The following is a 19866-nucleotide window of genomic DNA, read 5'->3' on the forward strand; positions in this document are numbered from 1 at the left end:
TCCCCCCCCGCCTCTCGCTGTTTCCCCGCGTTTCATCACGCAGCTCGGCGGCAGCTCCCGCAGCGCCCGGCTCGTCCCTCCCGCCCAGCCGCCCTCGCAGAGCCCCGCCTGAGCTTTCTCGGCTCCCTCTGTCCCTTCCCCAACCTTCTAAGGCAAGAAAAGGTCAGGGCGAGTTGCGAAAAGGAGGTGGCTTTGCCTAAAAGCGGAGAAGGGAGCGCGGAGGAGCCCCTGCACCGCCCTCTCGGGGGGAGAGGGGTGGAGAGGAGCCGGCTTGGGGAGGAGCCATCATCCCACGAATCCACGCTGAGAGCTTGTGGCAGCAGAGAGCAGCGTTTGGGCTTAGGTTTGGGTTGTGGTGGGTTTTTTTTTTTTTTTTTGGTGTGTTTTTTTTTTTTTTCCCCTTTTCCTCTTCAAAAACATGGCTGAAGCTGGGACGGGCTTTTTGGAACAGCTGAAGTCTTGTATCGTCTGGTCGTGGACTTATCTCTGGACGCTGTGGTTTTTCATCATGCTCTTCCTAGTCTACATCTTAAGGGTGCCTCTGAAGATCAACGACAATTTAACCACAGGTAGGACGCGATCATCCCTGCGGGCAGCCCCTCCCCAACCCCTTCCCTTTTCCCGAAGGGAAAAGGGAAGGGGTTGGGGAGGGGCTGCCCGCAAGGGAGACCCTTGCACTGTCCCTTTGGATGCTTCTCCACCGCCCTACCCGCTAAAACCCACCTAAAACCCGCGCTGCACTGTCCCGTGCAAAGCGGGGGATGTTGGGGCAATTGGCTTTTTGGTGCGGGTGGGTTTTGGTTACAGGCGATGTTGGCTTGTGGTTGACTCTTGTCTCGGTCCAGCTGGCCCAAGGAAGGCTGGAAAGGGACACGGAGAGCTCAGCTGAGAGTTTTCTCCTGGATCTGGGAGCCTTAAAGGAGTTTCTGCAGCACAAATGCCAGCGTCACCCCGAGGGGATGTGCGGGAAGATCTTCTGCTGGTGGTTTGTCCCCTTCTCCTGGTTGCTCTGCCTGGTGGAGGGAGGTACCAGAGGGATGCTTGGTCCTTGTGCCACGGTACCCACTTCTACACAGGAGGAGCTTCTCTGTCTCCTGCTTTGTGCTGCCAGTAGAGGTGAGGAGGTCAGGATGACTTAAGGAGAGTAGGGCGAACTGTGGCCCGAGCTGGAGCTTGCTGTTTTCTGGAGTTGTGTTTCACTCTGGACTTTTGCTAAAGGAGACAATATATCAATTTTTGACTAGCAGGCTCCCTGAGGAAAAAAAAAAAAAAGTTTCATTTTCAAGCTTAACCTATCTATACTGGTTTTACTACCTAAATAATAAATAGCAGAACTGCGGTTTTCCCCCACAATGTCATGCTTTTTTCTGTACTCTTGAGTAAAACTGAGAATTTCAGGGGCTAGAGCAAAAATGTGCAGCTTGGTCAGTTCACAAGCCTAAGTCAGGAACAACCAAAACTCATTTACATCTCCTGTGTGCTCCACGCCTCAATTCATTTCCATAACAAGGTTATCTTTGTTGTAGGCGAAGTATGTAAATACGGGCCCTTTTTCAGGTGCAGGGCAGTTCATTCTTTCTGGGAGCTTTCTTAGAAGCAGGTGGCAAATGCAGGTATGAGGGCTTCTGAAAGAAAATTGTATTTCTGGAAAATTTTTGGTTTCTTTGAAGGATGAAAAGGGACAGGTTATGATGGGGAATATGCTTGGATTTGAGCAGTGTATGGAGTGTAATTTATATGTTTTCCTGTACAATTCATATTAAACATTTTATAACAGTAGTAGAACTTTCATTTTTTGTTGTAAAAATTAGATATCAGCTTGTTTTTCTGAATGATAGTAGATAGTATACAAGCAGGTTTGCTGGAAGATTATCAGTGTTGGACTTTGCTTTAAGACTCAATAAGGCCATATACCACTACTGTACTGAATCAGCAGCAACTTCTCTAGTGTCAGCCGGTCTGGCGTAGGCAGTTATGTCTTTATCTTGAAATGGCTTATTTTCCCTTTTTATCTACTGTGATCATTTAATCCCCGCCCTCCCCTGGAGAAGTTTTTTTGTTTGAGGGCAAATGGGATGCAACTCCTGCGGTGTCCCTGTTGCTGGGAAGCTGAATGTTATCTGAGCGTTCTTCACTGTCTCTCTGGCCTGTTCTCATTTGATAAGCCTTTGGCAAATCCAGCATCAAAGGAGAATTTAGAAAAAAAAGAAAAGATTAAGCATACCACAATTTTTACTTTAAGCGTAGGGAGTAAACACATTAAAACCAGATTTTGCATACAATTTTGGTCAAACTTTCTCAATATGTCTTTGAAGAAGTGTCCTGTTTCTTTTGACATTGGTGCACACTCATTAGAAAAGGATGTACTTCTTGTTGCTTGATTCTTAGCAATTCATGCAATGCATAAATCCCAGGTAAACAGCTGCAGGCTGTGATTGTCAAGCACCAGTATCAGAATGTTCTCTATGATAATTTTCACTATTGGAAAAAATTGCTGGCATCCTGCTGACACCTAATCAAACCCCTCTGATTTATTTTTTTGCCCTAGTTTGAACAAACTAATTCTTGATGAACTTTCTAATCTGAGATGTTAGTCCAGCCATCTTCAGCTGAGTCATTGATTTTCATTGGAATGTCCCAAAATACAAGTGCAATGGCAGTATAACATCTGCAAATCAGAGAGATTTTCATACCTGTGCGTTTTAAAGCATTCTGAGGGTTAAAAGGTCAGAAGAAATTACTGTTGTCCCAAAATGTGTGGTGAAAATGAGTTGCCAGGGTAGAACAATAGATGTAGTATAGCGTTTATGCATGATCTGTTCCTTAATGAGGTTTACTAAAAAAATCGGCACTGGCAATAGCATGAGGGGGGTTTATTTTGTTTTGTTTTTCAAAGCTTTTGTGAATGTATTAAATCCAATCTGATTTATTGTGTATTCTTTTTCCCCAGTTGATCACAATAGGATACTGTCAGTGGGTTGAGATTGCACATAATGTACCGCAGCTCCTGACCCCAGATGTGATACTAATTAAATGGATTTCAGTGATGTGAAAATAAAAGTATAAATGTTGCTATTAGAACTTCCGCATGATGTAAAGAAATAATAAGGTGATTAAAAAACAATGACCAGACATTTTCCCAGAATAAGCTGGATCTGTTGGTGAGTTGAAGTCAAGCAAACTGGTTTTAATTACCATCAGACGCAAGCTTAGACAGCTAGAAAGAGACATGCAGTTCTTCAGGTATGATTTGCACCTCACTAAATAGTGATTTAAAAAGGTTTTAGATATCTAGATCAAATGTTTTATCCTGAGTTCACAGTGGACTGCTGTGAAAGAAGGGGTTAGGGTGGTGTGTGAGGGAGAGTACCTGCCAGAGGGACTGGTACTTGGTACTGTTTTGTGATTTTGTTTTTCCGTATCTGATGTCAATATTTTTAAAAGGAAGTTGGAAAGCTGGAGAAGATAGTGAAAAAATGATTTAAGGGCTGGAGAGAAGCATCAGAGTAAGAGAGTTTGCTTGGGAAGTGAGCACATTATAGTAAAAAGCTATTGTCATGGGGGAGAAATAAGTGGCCTTTTAATCATGAAAAGAATAGTAAGAATTGGTGACTGGAAGCAGAGGGCAGACTTAATTTTGTCATAATCGAGCATTAGTTTTTAATGATCCGTGGATCGGTTGCTAAAGGAACATTTGGATTTCTCATGCCTGAAAGTCTTCAAATCAAATGGCAAATACAAGTCCTAGTGCTCATACAGTGTTATACATCCTTAAATAGCCTTTCAGCGGGTGCTTGGGCAGTGGGCTGGGCAACCGTGGCAGCTCCAGTAATTACAGGGGGTTTCACTGGAGAGTCCACTGGTCACTTCTAGCTGTAAGTTTTATTAAGATAAAGCATGGAGCCTTTTTTCCCCCTGTTTTGATGTGTTAGAGATGTGCACGCCCCGAGGATTTGGTAGCTCTGGTAGTACAAGTCAATCATTCTGTGTGATTCATTTGGCTTCCGGGCTTTAAAGTCCTCACAGTTTGGGCGAGTGTAATTTCAGTATCCTCAGCAGAGTAGGTTACTGTGATAAAATCAAAGGGAAATCTAATCTGTCATATAAAAATACTCATATTAAAGCTTATTGTGGTGTTTCATGGTTTTTTTTGCATTTATTGAAGATTGATGTACAAATCAAGTCATGAAGTCCTTTATGAGTAAGAGTGTTTGAACTATTACAACTATACCATACCATTAGCCAGGAAGCAAGGAAGGAGACTTAATATGCCAGGGTAAAATATCAAATACAAAATAAGAAGTTAAGGAAGCGGATGTTTTAATATTATTCCAAAATATTTAAAATAAATATGAGCCATTTATATAGCATGCTGTATTTTCCTCCCGTGTTGGTACTTGCACAATTTCTGAATGCCACATTAATCTGAACTAAGACACACCTCTTCTAAAAATGTGCAACCCTGCTTGTTTTTCCAGACATAACAGTTTGGCTTTCTATTCATATCCTACGAAGGAGAAAGTCCTTGAAAGTCCCGGTTTCTGATGGTTTTATTTTCCCTTTCAAAGCACAAGAGAAAGATGGATTTAATAACTAAGTGCAACTGACTTGTAATGGGGCAGACAGGTGGAAACCTGGGGGTTTCTGAGGGTAGAGAAATCACAAAAATTTATTTCCTAAAAGTGTGAAGAATACATATATATGTGGGTATGAGCTCAGGGTTGAATCTAGCTCTGTCTCAGTGTCTGCAAGTATTATTAGCTTTCTGCAGGATGTCCTGCTTTAGCTGCACTGGAGCAAGGGCTCAAACTGCTACCCCTTGGGCATGTGGAGAAGGGAGTGTTAGAAACTTGCAGTATAATGAACGTTAAGTAACGTTATTCTGCCCTGTGCTGGAGTCTGGAAGAAGGCAGCTGGAGGAGGAAGACCTCCTTGGTGAGGAACTGGTGGTTGTGACAAAGTTGTGTTCTGGGGAATGTGGTGGCTTTCTCCATTATGATTTTTTATTAGTATTCTGACGTTCCTACTGAAATAGTTACCTAGAATCTTAATTAATATGGGATTTGCCACCATGAAATAGGCTTCCTCTAGAGCTCGGAGTCTGAAACACCGTGCACGGTGCCAGCCATCTGGAGAGGGGAAGAAAGAGGCTGATGTGCAACATTGCTTGCAGCACTGGCCGAGACCAGATTACTCACCCACAGTCAGGGTTTGTGCATGCATGGGCAGGAGGATGGAATAGACATGTTCAAAGTGTTCTGTTCCCTGTAAACTTAGTATAACAATGCTTTCTCTTCTGCCATTTCATTCAAAAGACACAAAACAGACAGATTTTTAGACAGCCGGATGCTATGGTGATCTGGTCCACCTCAAATGCACTGGCTTACGTGCATTGCACAGGCTGCGGTAAATAAAGCGCTTGGATCACTCTTGTCTCATTGAATCCTGCTTTTATGAAAACTATCCAGTATTTAACCGTGTGAGAAAGCTGTGTGTGATTCCATAAGCAGAGACACTGTGGGAGATGGAGCACCCCTCTCAGGTTTAGGCTATGCTGTCTTAGTGTGATGGTTGCTGACTTAGGGTTGTGGTTGCTGTCAGGGAAGCTCATCTTTAAGGCCCCTTCCAATCCTAACTATTCTATGATTCCGTGATCTTGTCTTTCTGATCCTCCCTTTCTGGGCTTCCTGGCCTTGCAGACGTATGCTCAGCCCTGGTTCAGTGTGCTCCAATAGGTTGCAACCTGAGAAATAAGTAACTTTTCATTCCCATGGTCTCAAATTCAAGTAGCAGCAGGAAACAGTTGCCTGTTATTAAACTTTAACTAATGGCCACTTTTTTCCTGCTGGTGATATTTGACCATCTGGAGCTGCGTGTGCGCACCTGTGGTTGTAAACCACCCTTAGGGCAGAAGGTCTTCTGTTAGCCAGGGGTTTGTCCTGCCTGGATCAGGAAGCGTGGCTGCAGGCTCTGGAGCTGGGACCGCGGGTGCCTGCATGGTGTATTTACTGTGATAGCATCTTGACAGTGCGGTCGGGAGGTGTTGTTCCCCTTCATAAACTTAAGTCTGGGAAGCTAATCATGAGGGCTGGAAAACATTAACCTGATGGAGGCCAGGGAATTTCAAATGGATTAAAACCAAGTGAAAGGCTTCTTTTGAGAAGAACTGAAGGATGGTTATTTTTACATCTGTAGACTGGCTGGTAGTTGCTTGGCTTTCTTGCAAAGCCATATTCCATCGTTGTGATAGGTTTCCCTGTAAGCATTTGCTCTGTGAACTACAGAAATGAGTGTGGTGGCATAACCACAAAAAATCTGGAGTGAAATTCTGATGCCACCAAAAGGAGATGGAGAAACTAGTAACTCCCTGCTAGTGCAATGTTGTCAGGTTTTTTCTACGTGAGTTAGACTGTTCAAAGTAAAATTTAAAAAAACATGACCACTTCTGGCAAGGTCAGCATTAATTCTGCTTATGGATTTCACAGAATAAACCATATCAGCTATATATGGATAGCTTGCCCAATGACCCCAAGTCACTTGTCTTTCACTTTTTGTCTTTCTCAGAATGTAAATTCTTTTCTAAATACTGGTCTTATTTTTTTGCAGTCCTCATGGAATTAAAGTAAACAATGTTTTGTTTACTCTTAACCTCCCTCTTCAGTTATATGAGTTAGAGTCCCGTGAAACATTCATAGTGGCTGTGGAGCCTCCAGACAGGGTTTGGACATTTGAGGCTTCTTTGGCCTGCTGCTTTGGGTTTTGTGAAAAATTAGTTGTTACCTGGATATAGGCTAATGTTCAAGAGGTTATTATAAAACAGACTTAAACCATTTTAAGCACGTGTGTTTTGAGTACGATACGCTTGGAAACTCTGTTTTTAATTTTTATGGAAAAGAATATGATGTGCCTGATAGTACTGTGTTATTTTTGACAAAATTCTTTATAAATGTAACTTGGGATTCTCATGACGGGGAAAAAAGCGTTATCAAAACTTGTTAGATGAGTTCCTGATGGATGCAGCATACAATGATACTTGTTTTCTATGGATTTGGGCATTTCTTAATGAGGGATTTTTGACTGAACTTGGTCTTTCAATCCAGCGTCAAATGCAGGAAAGTGAGTAAAGTTTGTAGCAAATGCGAGGTTTTCAGAAAATACTTTTTTAAGAAATTTACTTTCGTACTACAAAAGCTCTAGAAGATTTGCAGCCAGTGTTTCAGGGGAAGTCTGTAAGCCAGAGCCTTGAAAATAATATTTGATAAAATCTTGAATGAGCTTACTGTAACACTGGCTGATACGCAACCACAGAGTTGTATTGCCAGCTTCCAAGTGAAGCCTGAATTCCTCTGTGTGCTGGTGAAAAATCTTCAGAAGTGCTCTTAAGACTGGATATATGTAGTGGGATTTTTCCCAAGCTAGCCACTGAGTGCCTGGGTAAATTTAGCCTGAAAGAACATAAGCCTTGTTGTTCACAGAGGTCATAGGTCCTGGCGGTCTGAGCGGCTCCGAAAATAAAATGATTCTAAATTAAAGGAAAAATTGGGATTTTTTTAATGTCTTTATTTTGTAAATAGAACAAGTGCAAAAATCTAAATTATAAATTTGCCTTTGTGAAAGTTGCAAGAAGTGCTAAGTTGTGTCAGTGGCTAAAGGACTGAAAAAGGAGATAAACTCATCATATGTCAAAGCTCCGCAGCACGTTCAAGACTGAAGAACACGATGCCTGCCTTGAAAGCAACATCTAACAGGAATTAGAATGATGATGTTGGATAAAATAGGGATTTTGCAGGGGATGATATGCCTGTATTTCAAAATGGATTCTGAAAGCTGCAGCGTCTCTGAGAATAACTACCCGGAGTCTAGCCAAAACACATTACTAGCATAAGGAAGATCAAACTGTTTATCTAATCACAGGGAAGCTACAGAGGCCACTTGACAGTAGCTAAGGAGGAGCAAGAGCTTTATCTAGTTGACAAACATATAGTGAGCTTCATAAATATTTGGAGTTAAAATGCATCCATTACACTTGGCAGAATTCAGGCCAAATCATCTGTGGTCTGAAGAAGCAGCGTGGCTTGAGACATGCAGCATTCAATACCTTCACTTTAATAGAAACAAAGAATTGAGGGGTGGCTGCTTACGCTATAAACTACATTGTAGAAAGAAGATAGTGGGTACTGAAGTAACCTTGAATATATGGAAGACAAATCTTACAAAAATGGATGGCTGCAAGCAGGGTCCAGAGGAATTCACATGCAAGATATGTTTCTAACCGAGATCTTTGAGGCCATGTGTGTTTGGACCCAACAGCTGTGGCTTTGCAGCTGTGGCTGTTGTGGTATTAAGACCATCAGTGTGATGAGGATTGCCAAGCTCAATAGAGTGGTAGTGGGAGCAAAATCTAATGGCCTATGATAAAGAGGAGAGCTGACTAGTAAACGTGCTATCATGTTCAGATAAGAAACAACACTCAGCTGTAAGCAATTGCTGATGGTGTGCAGATATGTTGTGCAAGCACAGAGGTTCCAACCGTCCCCGGATATGCCAGGATTTTTGTACATGTGTCAGACTGCCTTCTCCACCAAGTCCAGGGTTTCTGTGTGCAGCTTGGTCAGCTGGCAAGCTCTGTGCTGAAGGGAGAGTTATTTGTCTTGTTGGCAAGTGGTAAAGCAAATAAAACCACCTCAGTGCTGACTTACATTGGATGACCAAGCAGTTTTCTCTGGGCTTAAATCTGCAGAAATGATCATCACTGTCAGAAAATGATGAGCAGTGTCTTTTGTGCTGAAAACACAAGTCAGGATTCAGGGTTTAGTTGTTTAAAAAGATATTTTATATGTTAAAAAACAAGCCCCTGCTCCAGACGTCTGGTGGTGTGTTAAATACAACTTGCAGTTATGTTACAGGGAGAACTAAGTCGCGGGGAAATGAGACCTTGATCCTGCAAATCTTTAATGGCATGACTTGTTCTGCAAGCATGGATCGAGGGGTTTACTGCAAAAGTAATTAATGGGCACGAGTTCTTAACAACTGGGACATAAATAGTTTGCCAAGGTACTGCAGAGAGCCTGTAGCAAAAATTGGGGTTAGAGTCCCCAGTCTCTTCAGTCCAAAGGCTATTTTCTCTCTCTTGTAATTTGATGGTCGCACTTAAGTTTTAATTTTTTTTTATTTTATTGTTTTGTTTTGTTTTTTTTTTTTTTTTTACTATTCAGGAACGTATTGAGGGTATTTGTCAAAGAATTTAAGATAAAACCTAGCTTGGTCCTAAGGCCAGACTGTGAGGTTCTTGTGGGGATGTTGCTCCTCTGATGACTGTTAGAGAGGGTGTCAGAAGGCCCCTTCCACCTGTTTTTAAATTAGTTCTTTGTGGCACTGGGAGCATCTATTGAAAGATTGTATTATAAACTCCAGCTCGGCCTCGTGTCTGTGAAGTGTCATGTGGACCAGTGATGCTGTGTAAATACTAATGAGTGAAAGTTGCTTTGTAAAGTCCCAGCACAGGCTAATTGGATTTTTGTGTGTGTTTCTTATGTGGGCACTGCTGAAGGGCAACCAATTTGAACACTAAGCTTAAGCAACGATAATGTGTTGAAGACGAGAGTTAATGTCATGCTTTCAGCAGACAGAACAAACAAGTTGTTACTGTTAGGCCTGAGGAAAGGACCTAAATTCAAAGTCCAAATCAAAACTTGCCAGCTGCTGTGGGAAGACAAAGATTTATTATTGTGGAGCCTAAACTGGATATTTGTCACTGGGTTAGATTCAGTGCTTAAGTGATTAAGTGCACTTAAATATACCAATTAGAAGGATGAAAGCTATAGGGCAAAAATGAAATGCAGTCATCATAAGATTCCTCTTTTGCACAGTGTGCCAACTGCAACCATGAGATTTAATTTCCAGATCACTTTCTAGAAATAAACTTGGCTTATTAAATGTCAAGCCTGTTAGGTTGATGTGTTAGGTCTTGTGCTCAGCAGCAAGACATTCATAGATCAGATTTAAAGCACAAGAATGTTATAGTTGTCATTGTTTTATTTTGTAAGTCTGACATTTATTTCTCAGGAAAACGTGCTTGTGAGCTGAGAGTGCTGTAGGTGGTGATCTTCACATAAGTAAGCGTTTTGATGGCACTGCCTGATTGTTTTGTGCTGAGGACTGAAAATTGTTTATGCTGTGGCTTGGTCTGATCAAGGTTATATGATCTACTAATGCACTTAATCTTCCATGTGAAATTTGTCTTGCTATTTTTAATTCTGAAGTGAACTTGATAGCAGCATGTGCAACTGGTATGTTTTACGTGAATCTTAGCTTAGACTAGTCATTTCCTTGGTTTTCAGAGAGAAGGTTAAACCAGACCTTGTTAGGAGAGGGGGTGCAGCTGGCTTGTCATACCCTGCATAGGAAGGGGACAAGGGAGCAGAGAGTCTCCAAGTGTGACTCAAGCCACTTCTTGAGCAGAAACCGACTGCACATATGCTGCAGGTGAGCTGATGAGCCCTCCCTGCTGAGGCAAGCTGAGAAGGTCTTGTGCAGGGCTGCGCTGGTGTAGACTTATTACTTGTAGGAGCCAGAAGTATCTCTTCAACAGAGCTTGACTTTATGGGTTTATCTGCCCGCTCAGACTAGGCTTCTGTACCATGCTGCAGTGGGTGGTGTAGAAGTGTCTTCTCGTCCCTATGTCTGTCTGTCCTTCTCTTTGGATTACAGAATCGCAGAATCACTAGGTTGGAAAATACCTCTTGGATCATTGAGTCTAACCACTCCTATCAGCCACTAAAGCATGCTCCTGAGTATTTCATCCATCCGTCTTTTAAATACCTCCAGGGATGGTGACTCCACCACCTCCCTGGGCAGCCTATTCCAGTGCCCAATGACCCTTTACGTGAAAAATTTTTTTCTGATGTCCACCCTGAACATCTCCTGGCGGAGCTTGAGGCCATTCCCCCTTGTCCTGTCCCCTGAAACTTGGGAGAAGAAGCCAGCACCCTCCTCTCTACAACCTCCTTTCAGGTAGTTGTAGAGAGTAATAAGGTCTCCCCTCAGCCTCCTCTTCTCCAGGCTAAACAACCCCGGTTCCCTCACCCACTCCTCATAAGACTTGTTCCCCAAACAAGATTAGGGCAAAGAAGGAGTGATACAAGCACAAGAGAATCCCTTACCAGTAAATATTGTCCTACATACTCTTAACTTGTATTTCCCTCTGGAAATCTTTGTCAAGAGCCTATGGTTTTAAAAGTACTGATCAGAGCTGTGTTAGCAGCAGCCCCAAAAGCCACGTAGTGTTGCGGGGAACACTAGCCATGAGGAGTTCTCATTAGTTCCAGGACTTCTGAAGATGCCTGGACTGCGGGAGTTCCCTGGACCTGGTTAGTGAGGATTTGGTCTGTATTACAATTGAGGACGTTTTGCCAGTAGCTGTGCAAAAGCCATGGTTTTGACCCTTGATGTCCTAGCATAGCTTCCCTGCCTCCTGAGTAGGTAGGAGCTCTCTCTCCTGTTTGAGACTAGAGAGGTGGATGGGGCTCTCTGGGTCCCTGACTCCAGTTCTCATATATATTTTACATTATCTTCCTGTAGACCACTGCACTGAAAGACATTTATGGAACTTGATAGCTCTGATGGTTAGATACCTTGGTCTTACTCCAGCCCAGATGCATTCATGGCCGATTTGCATGCATTTTTCATCATGACAGTTCTCTTTTACTTTCAGAAACTGCATGAGGACTGGCTCCTAATGCACTTACATGGAGTTTTCCCTCCTCATCCTCTCTTGTGAGCCTCAGTCAGATAGGCTGTCTTAGCCTGCTCTTCTAAAATGTCTGGATGTCCTTGATCGTACTAGTAATATTCTACTCTTTCATTTTTTCATCCACTTCTTAATTAGGTAACCAGAGTTGTATGTTGTATGCCAAGGGAAGGCTTCATTAACTGCCTTATGTAGTGTAATTAATCTTTCTCACCTTCCACTGAAATACTTTGCTGTGTTGTTATATGGTTTAAATTGCTTTTTTTTTTTTGTCTGTATCTCCTTGGTGTATCGTAGCAGTATGTGAGTATATAGGTGTGGACCTTTCATGCCAGCTGACCAGCTGCAAGCAGAAACCCTTGCTAGTTCCTTGCCCTTTGCACCATTAAATTTGATCCAGTTTCTCTGGCAGCTTGTACCAGCTGCCTTCTGCATGCTTCTGGTTTTGGTAATGAAAATATGCAATAAGGTTCAGTTGACAGCTCTGTGCGCTCTCCTTATTACCCAGTGTTCCCAGGCAAGCTGCAGGTTTCTCCATCTCTGCCAGTTCCTCCCTCCTCCCCACATCTCCTGTTGTAGCTAACTTCCTAAGGCACTGTCAAATACTTTACTGAAATCCAGACAGTTTAGAGTTATGCATTTTTCTTGGCTAGAAAACCGGCTATTTTTAATAGAGACACATCTGGTTGGTCTGGCATGATTTATTTATTTTGTGCTTTATCCAATTTTTCATTTACCTCTGTTGCTTAATTTATTGTTATCTTTAAAATTCTGAAGTTTCACATAGTAGTGCTTTGTCAGTAGTGCAGTAGCTTGAGTCTGCATATTCAATATAGAAATAGGAGCTATTTGGCGTAGTCTGGGGAGTTTTATCAGTTTATTAGAACTGTCTTGATGCTGGCCTTGATTTTTCAAATGCCAGATTGTTTTTCAGTAAGATTATTTATGTATATTCACTTCATCTCACACTTAGCCAGGTCTTAAATGTGTTAATTTCTTTGAATTATGTCTCTGTTTCTCCTGTCACAATATCTCTTTTCTTGCACTTACTTCTGCTATTTTTTTATTCCACACTCAACAGTTTTGTTCCCATTCAAAAGTATTCATTTTGGTTTGAGGACTATTGTATCCTGTTTCTTACCTTGCTGCTGTCTTATATTTTATTTTGTTGAAGTAATCTTACTGGTTTCCTGGCTTTATTTTGGTATATATTGTTTTTATTCAACTCTTTAGGTATAACTCAGTCTGGCTTTCAGCAGATATGATTTTCTTTCTGTGCCTCTAGTCCTCACCAAAGAAGAGGGGAATCTTTCAACATCCCGGGTCTTGTGGATGTCACTTGTATGGGGCTGACGCTTCATTTTAAAGCTTTGGCTGGTAGATCGGTGTCTGTGAGGTAGAAATGGAATGTAACTTCCCATGATTATTTTGAGAAAGTCTGTGTTGCAGTTCTGGCCTCTGTGAAGCAGTTGGCAAAGCTCCTACTCGCTCTGATGAAATGACTGTGCTGCCCACAGGGGTTTTTGACTTTAGGTCCTGACAGAAGTGCATATTTAGCATGAGTGACTCCTGAACACCCTCAGCAATTTGAAATAAGTCTGCACAGTCACTGTCTTCCTGTATTTGGAACATCATAGGTGTCAAGAAACTGAGAACTGATAGCAGTGCAGGTTAGACAGCATGGAATGAAGATATTTAGTGAGTATCATGTACTTAAAAAAAAAAAGCTGATTTGCCTAAACATAGGCTGTGAGGTTTCTCATGTGCTTTTATGTTCGTAGAGTTTTAATCAGTTATGTTTCTACATGGTGTTTGATGTTCTTGAAGTTGCCAGATAAATTTTCAGTTTTACATGATATTTTAAGCTTTCTGACAATACGATGAATTTTACATGATGTAAGCCAAACCCAGTAATTAAAATCACTCAGCTGAAAATTTTGGGTGCTTCAAGTACTGTTCTACTGTTTTCTAAAACTCATGTAGATCTAAAATTTCCCATTTTTTTGCAGGCCACAATGAAACTGGTCAGGAGTGATTATGGGACAGCATCCTCATTAAGCAATTGGTTTTATTTGGATTTCTGAATAATTATATAGTACTGTCCCCCTTGTTTGAGGGTTTAGGTCTATAAATATACCATTTTACAAATGCTCTGTCACTGGCGTGCAGAGTCAGCGGTGTGCAGGAGTGGTTAACATCATTTGCTACTTCCCTTAGGTGAGCTAGTAGTACAGGCTTGAAATAAATATCCTGTAACATCTTCATGACAAATCTATTCTTTCCTAGATATGGTGGAGTTCCCTTGCTGGATGGCAGAATGTGGGTTTCTACACCTCTGTACTTTACTGCAGGGCCAATTTGTTGGTGTAAATGATGTCATTTTTTGTAATGTGGCTTGGTAGCTGTAAATGCTGACCCAGCTTGGTTCACCGGGAGGGCAGCTGCTGCCCTTGAGATCACCCAGGATGGTAGTATCTCAGCTCTTCCAGTCTAGGTTATGACCCCTTTACATCTTTGCAGTGGACCCTTAGAGCTACAGAGTCATCTTTGGTTTAGCCCAGGGTGAGCACTGGAGACTTTCTTAGTCTGAAAAAAGCCACCCCAACAATCCCCAAAAAAGGCACAGAGAGAATCATAGAATGTGCAAAGCGCTTCTCTGGCTGCTGAGCTCCCTGATGTACGCAGCCCTCTGTGAACAGCAGCCATCCTCTTCCCAACCCGCACGTGACCCTTCTGCACAGGCACAAAAATCAATAATAAACAGTAAATGAATAACGAAAGGCCTGCCAACCCAAACCTCTCTTGTTTAATTTTGCATTACTTTTCCTTCTCTAATCTAATCTGACAGAGGGGCATTTAAAGGAGAAGGATGCCGGAAGCGATGCAATTTTATGAAGCTTTTTCTGACAAACACCTTTGTTTTAGGAGCGGAGGGGCTGGTGGTGTCCAGGGGGCCAATGTCCCATCGATGGGTCTCATACAGCAGGCACTGTGGGCTGTGGCACCAGCAGCTTGGGCTTAGCCCCTTCAGAAGCTCATTGCATTGATGGAGTCAGTAGCAATGTGTCTTGGGTGGAATAGGCTCTGCGGTTCTCCAGATGTATTTTTATTCGTATGTGGAAGCAGTACAATACAGCTGTACCCTCATGAGCTGTACCTCAGCCTGCCTTGTGACTAAGGGCTTTGTCTTCTTCCTTTTACCCCTACCTCCTTCAATTTTTGTCTGCTTTTGGTCTTAAAGGTGAAAATAAATTGGTATTAGAAGTATCTTCTCTGTTACTGTTTATAGTGTTAATTTGGGGTATTTTAAACATCAGTCTGGAATCATACGTACAGGACAATGTTTTCAGAGCACCCATGGTATTTCATCACCTAGCTGCTTTCGTTGGTCAGTACTTTACTTATTAATATGTACTTATTTATATGCCCTTTATAATAAGCATAGTAATAAACCATAAAGTGCTTTGCTAACTGTAAGACTGTCATCTGATATACAGTATAATATGTGAATCTATAATAGCACAATATCTTTTTACTCATATGCTAGTGTAATTCAGTACTGTGCATCGTAGCCACTGACTTTGCAGGAAGTTACGTGATCAGTTTGGAATAAAAGTTAATATTAATGAAAGATATGAGAACACCATCAAATAATAATAAATCAAAAATACCAGTTCAAACAAATTTGGTTGCAGTGTGTTTGCCTTCTCTGAATGCTCTATGTAGTTCAGGAAAAGGAATATCAGGTCCTCAATATGGTTCTTAAGATATGGGTCCCTGTGGTTGGGGGATTGCAACAATGTGTGGCAGTAGATGGCAACGGTCTGAAGTTTGAATTCTGTTGTTAATGTATAGTGAACAAAATAAACTGTGTGTTTATTTACAGACTGTTAACATTACCATTTGGCATCTTGTAGATAAATTTGTTAGAAAGGATTCATTGACTTTGTTTATAAAGGGGATAAAATTATACTTTCAATTCAGCAGATATTTATCATGCAGAAAACTAACTAGAAGCCAATGCACTTGCATTTGGGTCACTTCCATTTCCTAGTGGTTGCCATTCAGATGAGAACACCAAGTTTAAACTTTTGTTCTGCACTGTCTGTAAGTACTTTTTTCTCCTTGTCTCTGCTAGTTCCCTTCTGGTCCTTTCTGTAGCGCTTGAGCTGAGTGCTGCAGCCTGCCTTGCCTTGGCTGCCTTAAACACAATTTGCATTTGATACACCGTAATGTGGGCAGAAGTGGAAAAGTCCCTGTACAGTTTCTGCACTAGAGGGCATCCTGTTAAAGATGCCAGAGGCATCCAGAGAGAAGGAGAGGCCTCTGTGGCCTACAGGGAACATAGTCTGAAAAAACTTATGTCTGTTTGTGTGTCAGAGCATCAGTTTCCAGCTGTGGATACTTGCACACACAGACACAGCCTCATGCGGCAGACTTGTGAATGGGATGGAGCCCTTTCACACAGAAGCAGAGATCCCTAACAGTTAGTATATTGCATCAAAGTATCCACAGAGGGGTAGTATTAAGTTGAACAGAGTCCTGTGATAGATAAGAATATCATTGTAAGACCATCCTACTACTGATGTAACTGTAAGGCAAAGTCACATTCCCCCCATGACCTTCATGAGTCTGCTTGTGAGCTGGTCCTCTAGATTGCTTTTACAAGGTCAGATGAAAGACAAGGTCCTGAGCTTTGGTAAATTGAAGCAACAATGGTGACCACAGTAAAGCCAGACTATCTTTAGTTGGGTGAAAAGCAGAAAACGCGGGACTGGGAGACCGATTGTTGGCTTAAGATGTCTCGTATTTCTCTTCCTGAAGGGATTACTGGAAAATAAGCTAGGCGGGAAGTTTGGAATGATCGTGACCATGGGTGCCACATCCGTGTGCCAGTGCTCCTGCAGACTGAGGACTTAAAAGACAGCAGGGAAAATTGACGTTTTAACACTGAGGAGGTGCCTGCTGCCGGCCAACCTGCCTTTGCTCAACCCACTGCCTCAGACATTGAGGTCGCAAAGCACTCTTGCAGACTCTAAGTAATTTTTAAGGCTCTGGAAAACTCATGCTACATTTATGCTTCAGCATTGGGTGGCAGCCTGCAGTGGTTGAGGTGCTGCCACCCAAACGCGGGGTGCTGCCTGTGCTTTTTGGCAGGAGCAGCTCAGGCAGTGGGAGGTGAGCAATCCACAGCCAAAGCCACTGGCTGCCCTGCTGCAGCGCAGTCTGATCCACAGAAGAATACTCTTTTTGAAGACTGGTACAGAACATCTCTGCACATGCAGCCCGTCCATTGACGATGACTTGGGGTGCTTTCTTATGGAGCCCAGTGGAAGCCCGGTCTGACCTGTGCCCAATGCTGGCTGGCTTATTCTGTACAAAAAGAGAAAATTAACTTAATTCCCTGAAAGTTTGTCTCCTCCCCAGCTGTTATAGATTTCATGTATTTTCTGCCTGAGCACTTTTGCAATACATTCAGAGGTATTTTTTGTTGATGGCTTTGTATCTGTAAAACCAAATTAGAGGTAGTGGTGGTTTGATTTGAGGTTTTTTTTTTCACCTGAAATACAAGTGGTCTATTCAGGCGCCTGTGGACACCGATGCAAGTGTTAAAAATGACCCTTTGACTCAATATAATCTTTATAAAAGAATAATAAATGTGTTCATCACTTGTAGCATTTGCCATTTTTTTATCAGGCAAATGCTTTGATGCTTTCCTTTGATGCTTTTGTCTGCTTTGCTAAAAGAAGATTGTTCATTTATAAATCAAATCAACTAGGTCTAATTCTTTTCCTTCAGTTTATTCCCCGGCTGCTTTATGTTCTTTCTCTGGACTGCCATTGATATTTTGTTTATGCACAATAGCGGTTTAAAAAATATGAGTATGTCAGTAGTTATAGCTGCTCAGACAGTTAAAGCAGACTCTTCAACATCAGATGCCTCTGGAATACTACTCGTCTCCTTCATTGGGGTTTTATCCATGAATTTATTTGGGGAGTTTCAACTAGACTGAGACTCTGGTGAGTTGCCTTTGTATGGCTGTGTATTAAATGCTAGCTCCCACCTTTATGTGATCTATCCACATAAACCAAAGATAAATGTAAGTGATAAAAGATGAAAAATAGCACTTCAGGTATGGTTTAAAATAGGTTGCAAAGTGCTGAGCAGGTGTCAGTGTTTTGTAATGACAGGTCCCCACCTGCTTGGTGGTTATTAAATCGATTTGTGTCTGAGGCTTGTTTGAACAGCTACCTCAGCTAAGGAGACTTAGCAGAGTAGGCACGGTAGGTAGAAGCAATTTGAATACTTTTTGTATACGTTTCGTAGGAGCAGTCTCAGCTGTGATGTGTTTTTATGACAGATGTTCATAAATGGAATGAAAGTATTTACTGGTGTCTTATCAAGGCAGCAGCTTAATTAAGATTTTGAAGAAATTTCAAAAAGAGAATACAAGAAAACAGATTTGTATGGCTACCAGCAACTCACATTGAATGTCAAGGGCATAGGGATAGGTGTTCTGTTCATCTCCTCCATCTCTTCACATAATAAAGTTTTCAGCTTTGTCCTCCCTTGCATTTACTGTGGCATAAAATAGCATGTTAATGGGAAGGGCAATGACTTTTAAGGCTTTTAAGGAATAGCTGCCTTGGTAGGTAAGCCCTTGGCCTTTCCTTAGCTTACCGCATCTTCTAATGGTAAGCAACGATGGCAAAGTCAGAAGAATTAACAGAAGGTTATGTGTTAAATTGCTTCCTGTGGAAGTACTTTAAAAAGCTAAATTTATCCAGTTGTATTGTCTCATTAGAAGCTGTGAAGTGGAGCTTACTGCATATTTTGCATGAAAAACAATTCTTCATATGTAAAGGAAAGGCCAAATAATGTGTAAGGTATTGATTTATTTCTCAGGTGTTATCCTCTATCATTTTAGCATCGAGTTCTCATTTGCTTTCGAGATCTTAAACGAGCGATGACTTTCACATTCCTCCTCCGCTTGTGTTAGAATTTACTTTTCTCTTGCTTCAGCCATGTCGCCATGGCCCCTTCCCAAATTGTGTGTGGCGGAGCAAAGACAGTGATATGGAACAGATTCAAAATCCAGGTATTGCTTTGTTTGTACAATTTTAACCCTGACTTTAGGTGAAAAGCTTTTAACATCTAGTTCAGTGGGGAGAGTGAGAACATAAAGCTCCCTTTCCATACTTGCATCTTTTATGAAACCCTTGAGGAGCCATTGGAACGCTGGCGAGAGGTTGGTTATCTTTTGGGGAGGTGTGGGGTTTTTTTCCCCCTGAGATTCAGTAATACCAGATGCAGCCAACCATGTAAAATAATTCTTAATGAGCGGGTGCTAGTTATAATCTGCCTCTTCTTCATCTGTAATTTACTTTCACTTGCAAGTTTGCCACGTGGCTTTCCTTTTGTTCCTCTACTGTCTAGTTATAATTCCAATTTTGTATTTTGCTAGTTCTTGACTTCAGCTTCGTCTTTTCATAATGACTGTTGCAAGTAAATAATGTGTTTAATGAAAACCTGTTTTCTTGTACAGTTCTCAATTGATCCCTTGTTTTATGGAATGGCTACTTTTTTGCCATTCTACTTCTTTATTCTACATACATGTACATTATTCCTTCTTCTTTAACTCATATGTGAACTAAGCAATACCGATATTTTTTACTCCTATAATTTTTATTTTTATTGTTACATCTCTCTATGCAATCATCTCTCTTGGATAGAGTGGTACTACTCATAAAGTGTAGGTGAACTACAATATATAAAAGAGATTATATATCTGATATTCTTTACCATTCCTAACATCATGTTGTTTAGCTGGTTTGGGGTATTTTCTGTGTGTTGGAGAGATTTTTTTTTCTGATTCTGGCTGCAGCTGTTCATAGAGGGAGGGGATTCTGTTGAGCTGGGTACAGCAGCACCCAGATTTTCTGCTTAATCTATTGCTCTGTATGGGGAAAGAATAAAATGTAAGCCTTGTGTTTTAAATTTAGTAACTTCTAGTAATTTTGATGATTACTAAGATCACTTTTCTGATTATAAATAAACCACATTGTTTAAAAATGTTTTTGACTGGACTGAATTCTGCCCTCAAATTGGAACAGGCT

The 19866-nt window shown here is 41.5% G+C and overlaps 1 protein-coding gene across 2 annotated transcripts in view; it reads left to right on the plus strand.

Annotated features, from left to right (window-relative positions):
• Positions 1–378: 378 nt before the first annotated feature.
• The window catches only part of ST7 (suppression of tumorigenicity 7), a 151866-nt gene continuing 132378 nt past the window's right edge, over positions 379–19866 (plus strand). Inside the window, exon 1 of one of the 2 annotated variants that reach the window (XR_008451826.1) lies at positions 379–569. Coding sequence is in view for 1 of the 2 variants with exons in the window: in XM_054077373.1 (XP_053933348.1) it covers positions 419–569 (151 nt within the window). In the remaining variant the exon portion in view is untranslated. The remainder of the gene's footprint in view (positions 570–19866) is intronic. The other variant, XM_054077373.1, reaches the window with a different exon arrangement.

Source organism: Cuculus canorus, chromosome 1, assembly GCF_017976375.1.
Source record: "Cuculus canorus isolate bCucCan1 chromosome 1, bCucCan1.pri, whole genome shotgun sequence".
Lineage (NCBI taxonomy): Eukaryota > Metazoa > Chordata > Aves > Cuculiformes > Cuculidae > Cuculus > Cuculus canorus.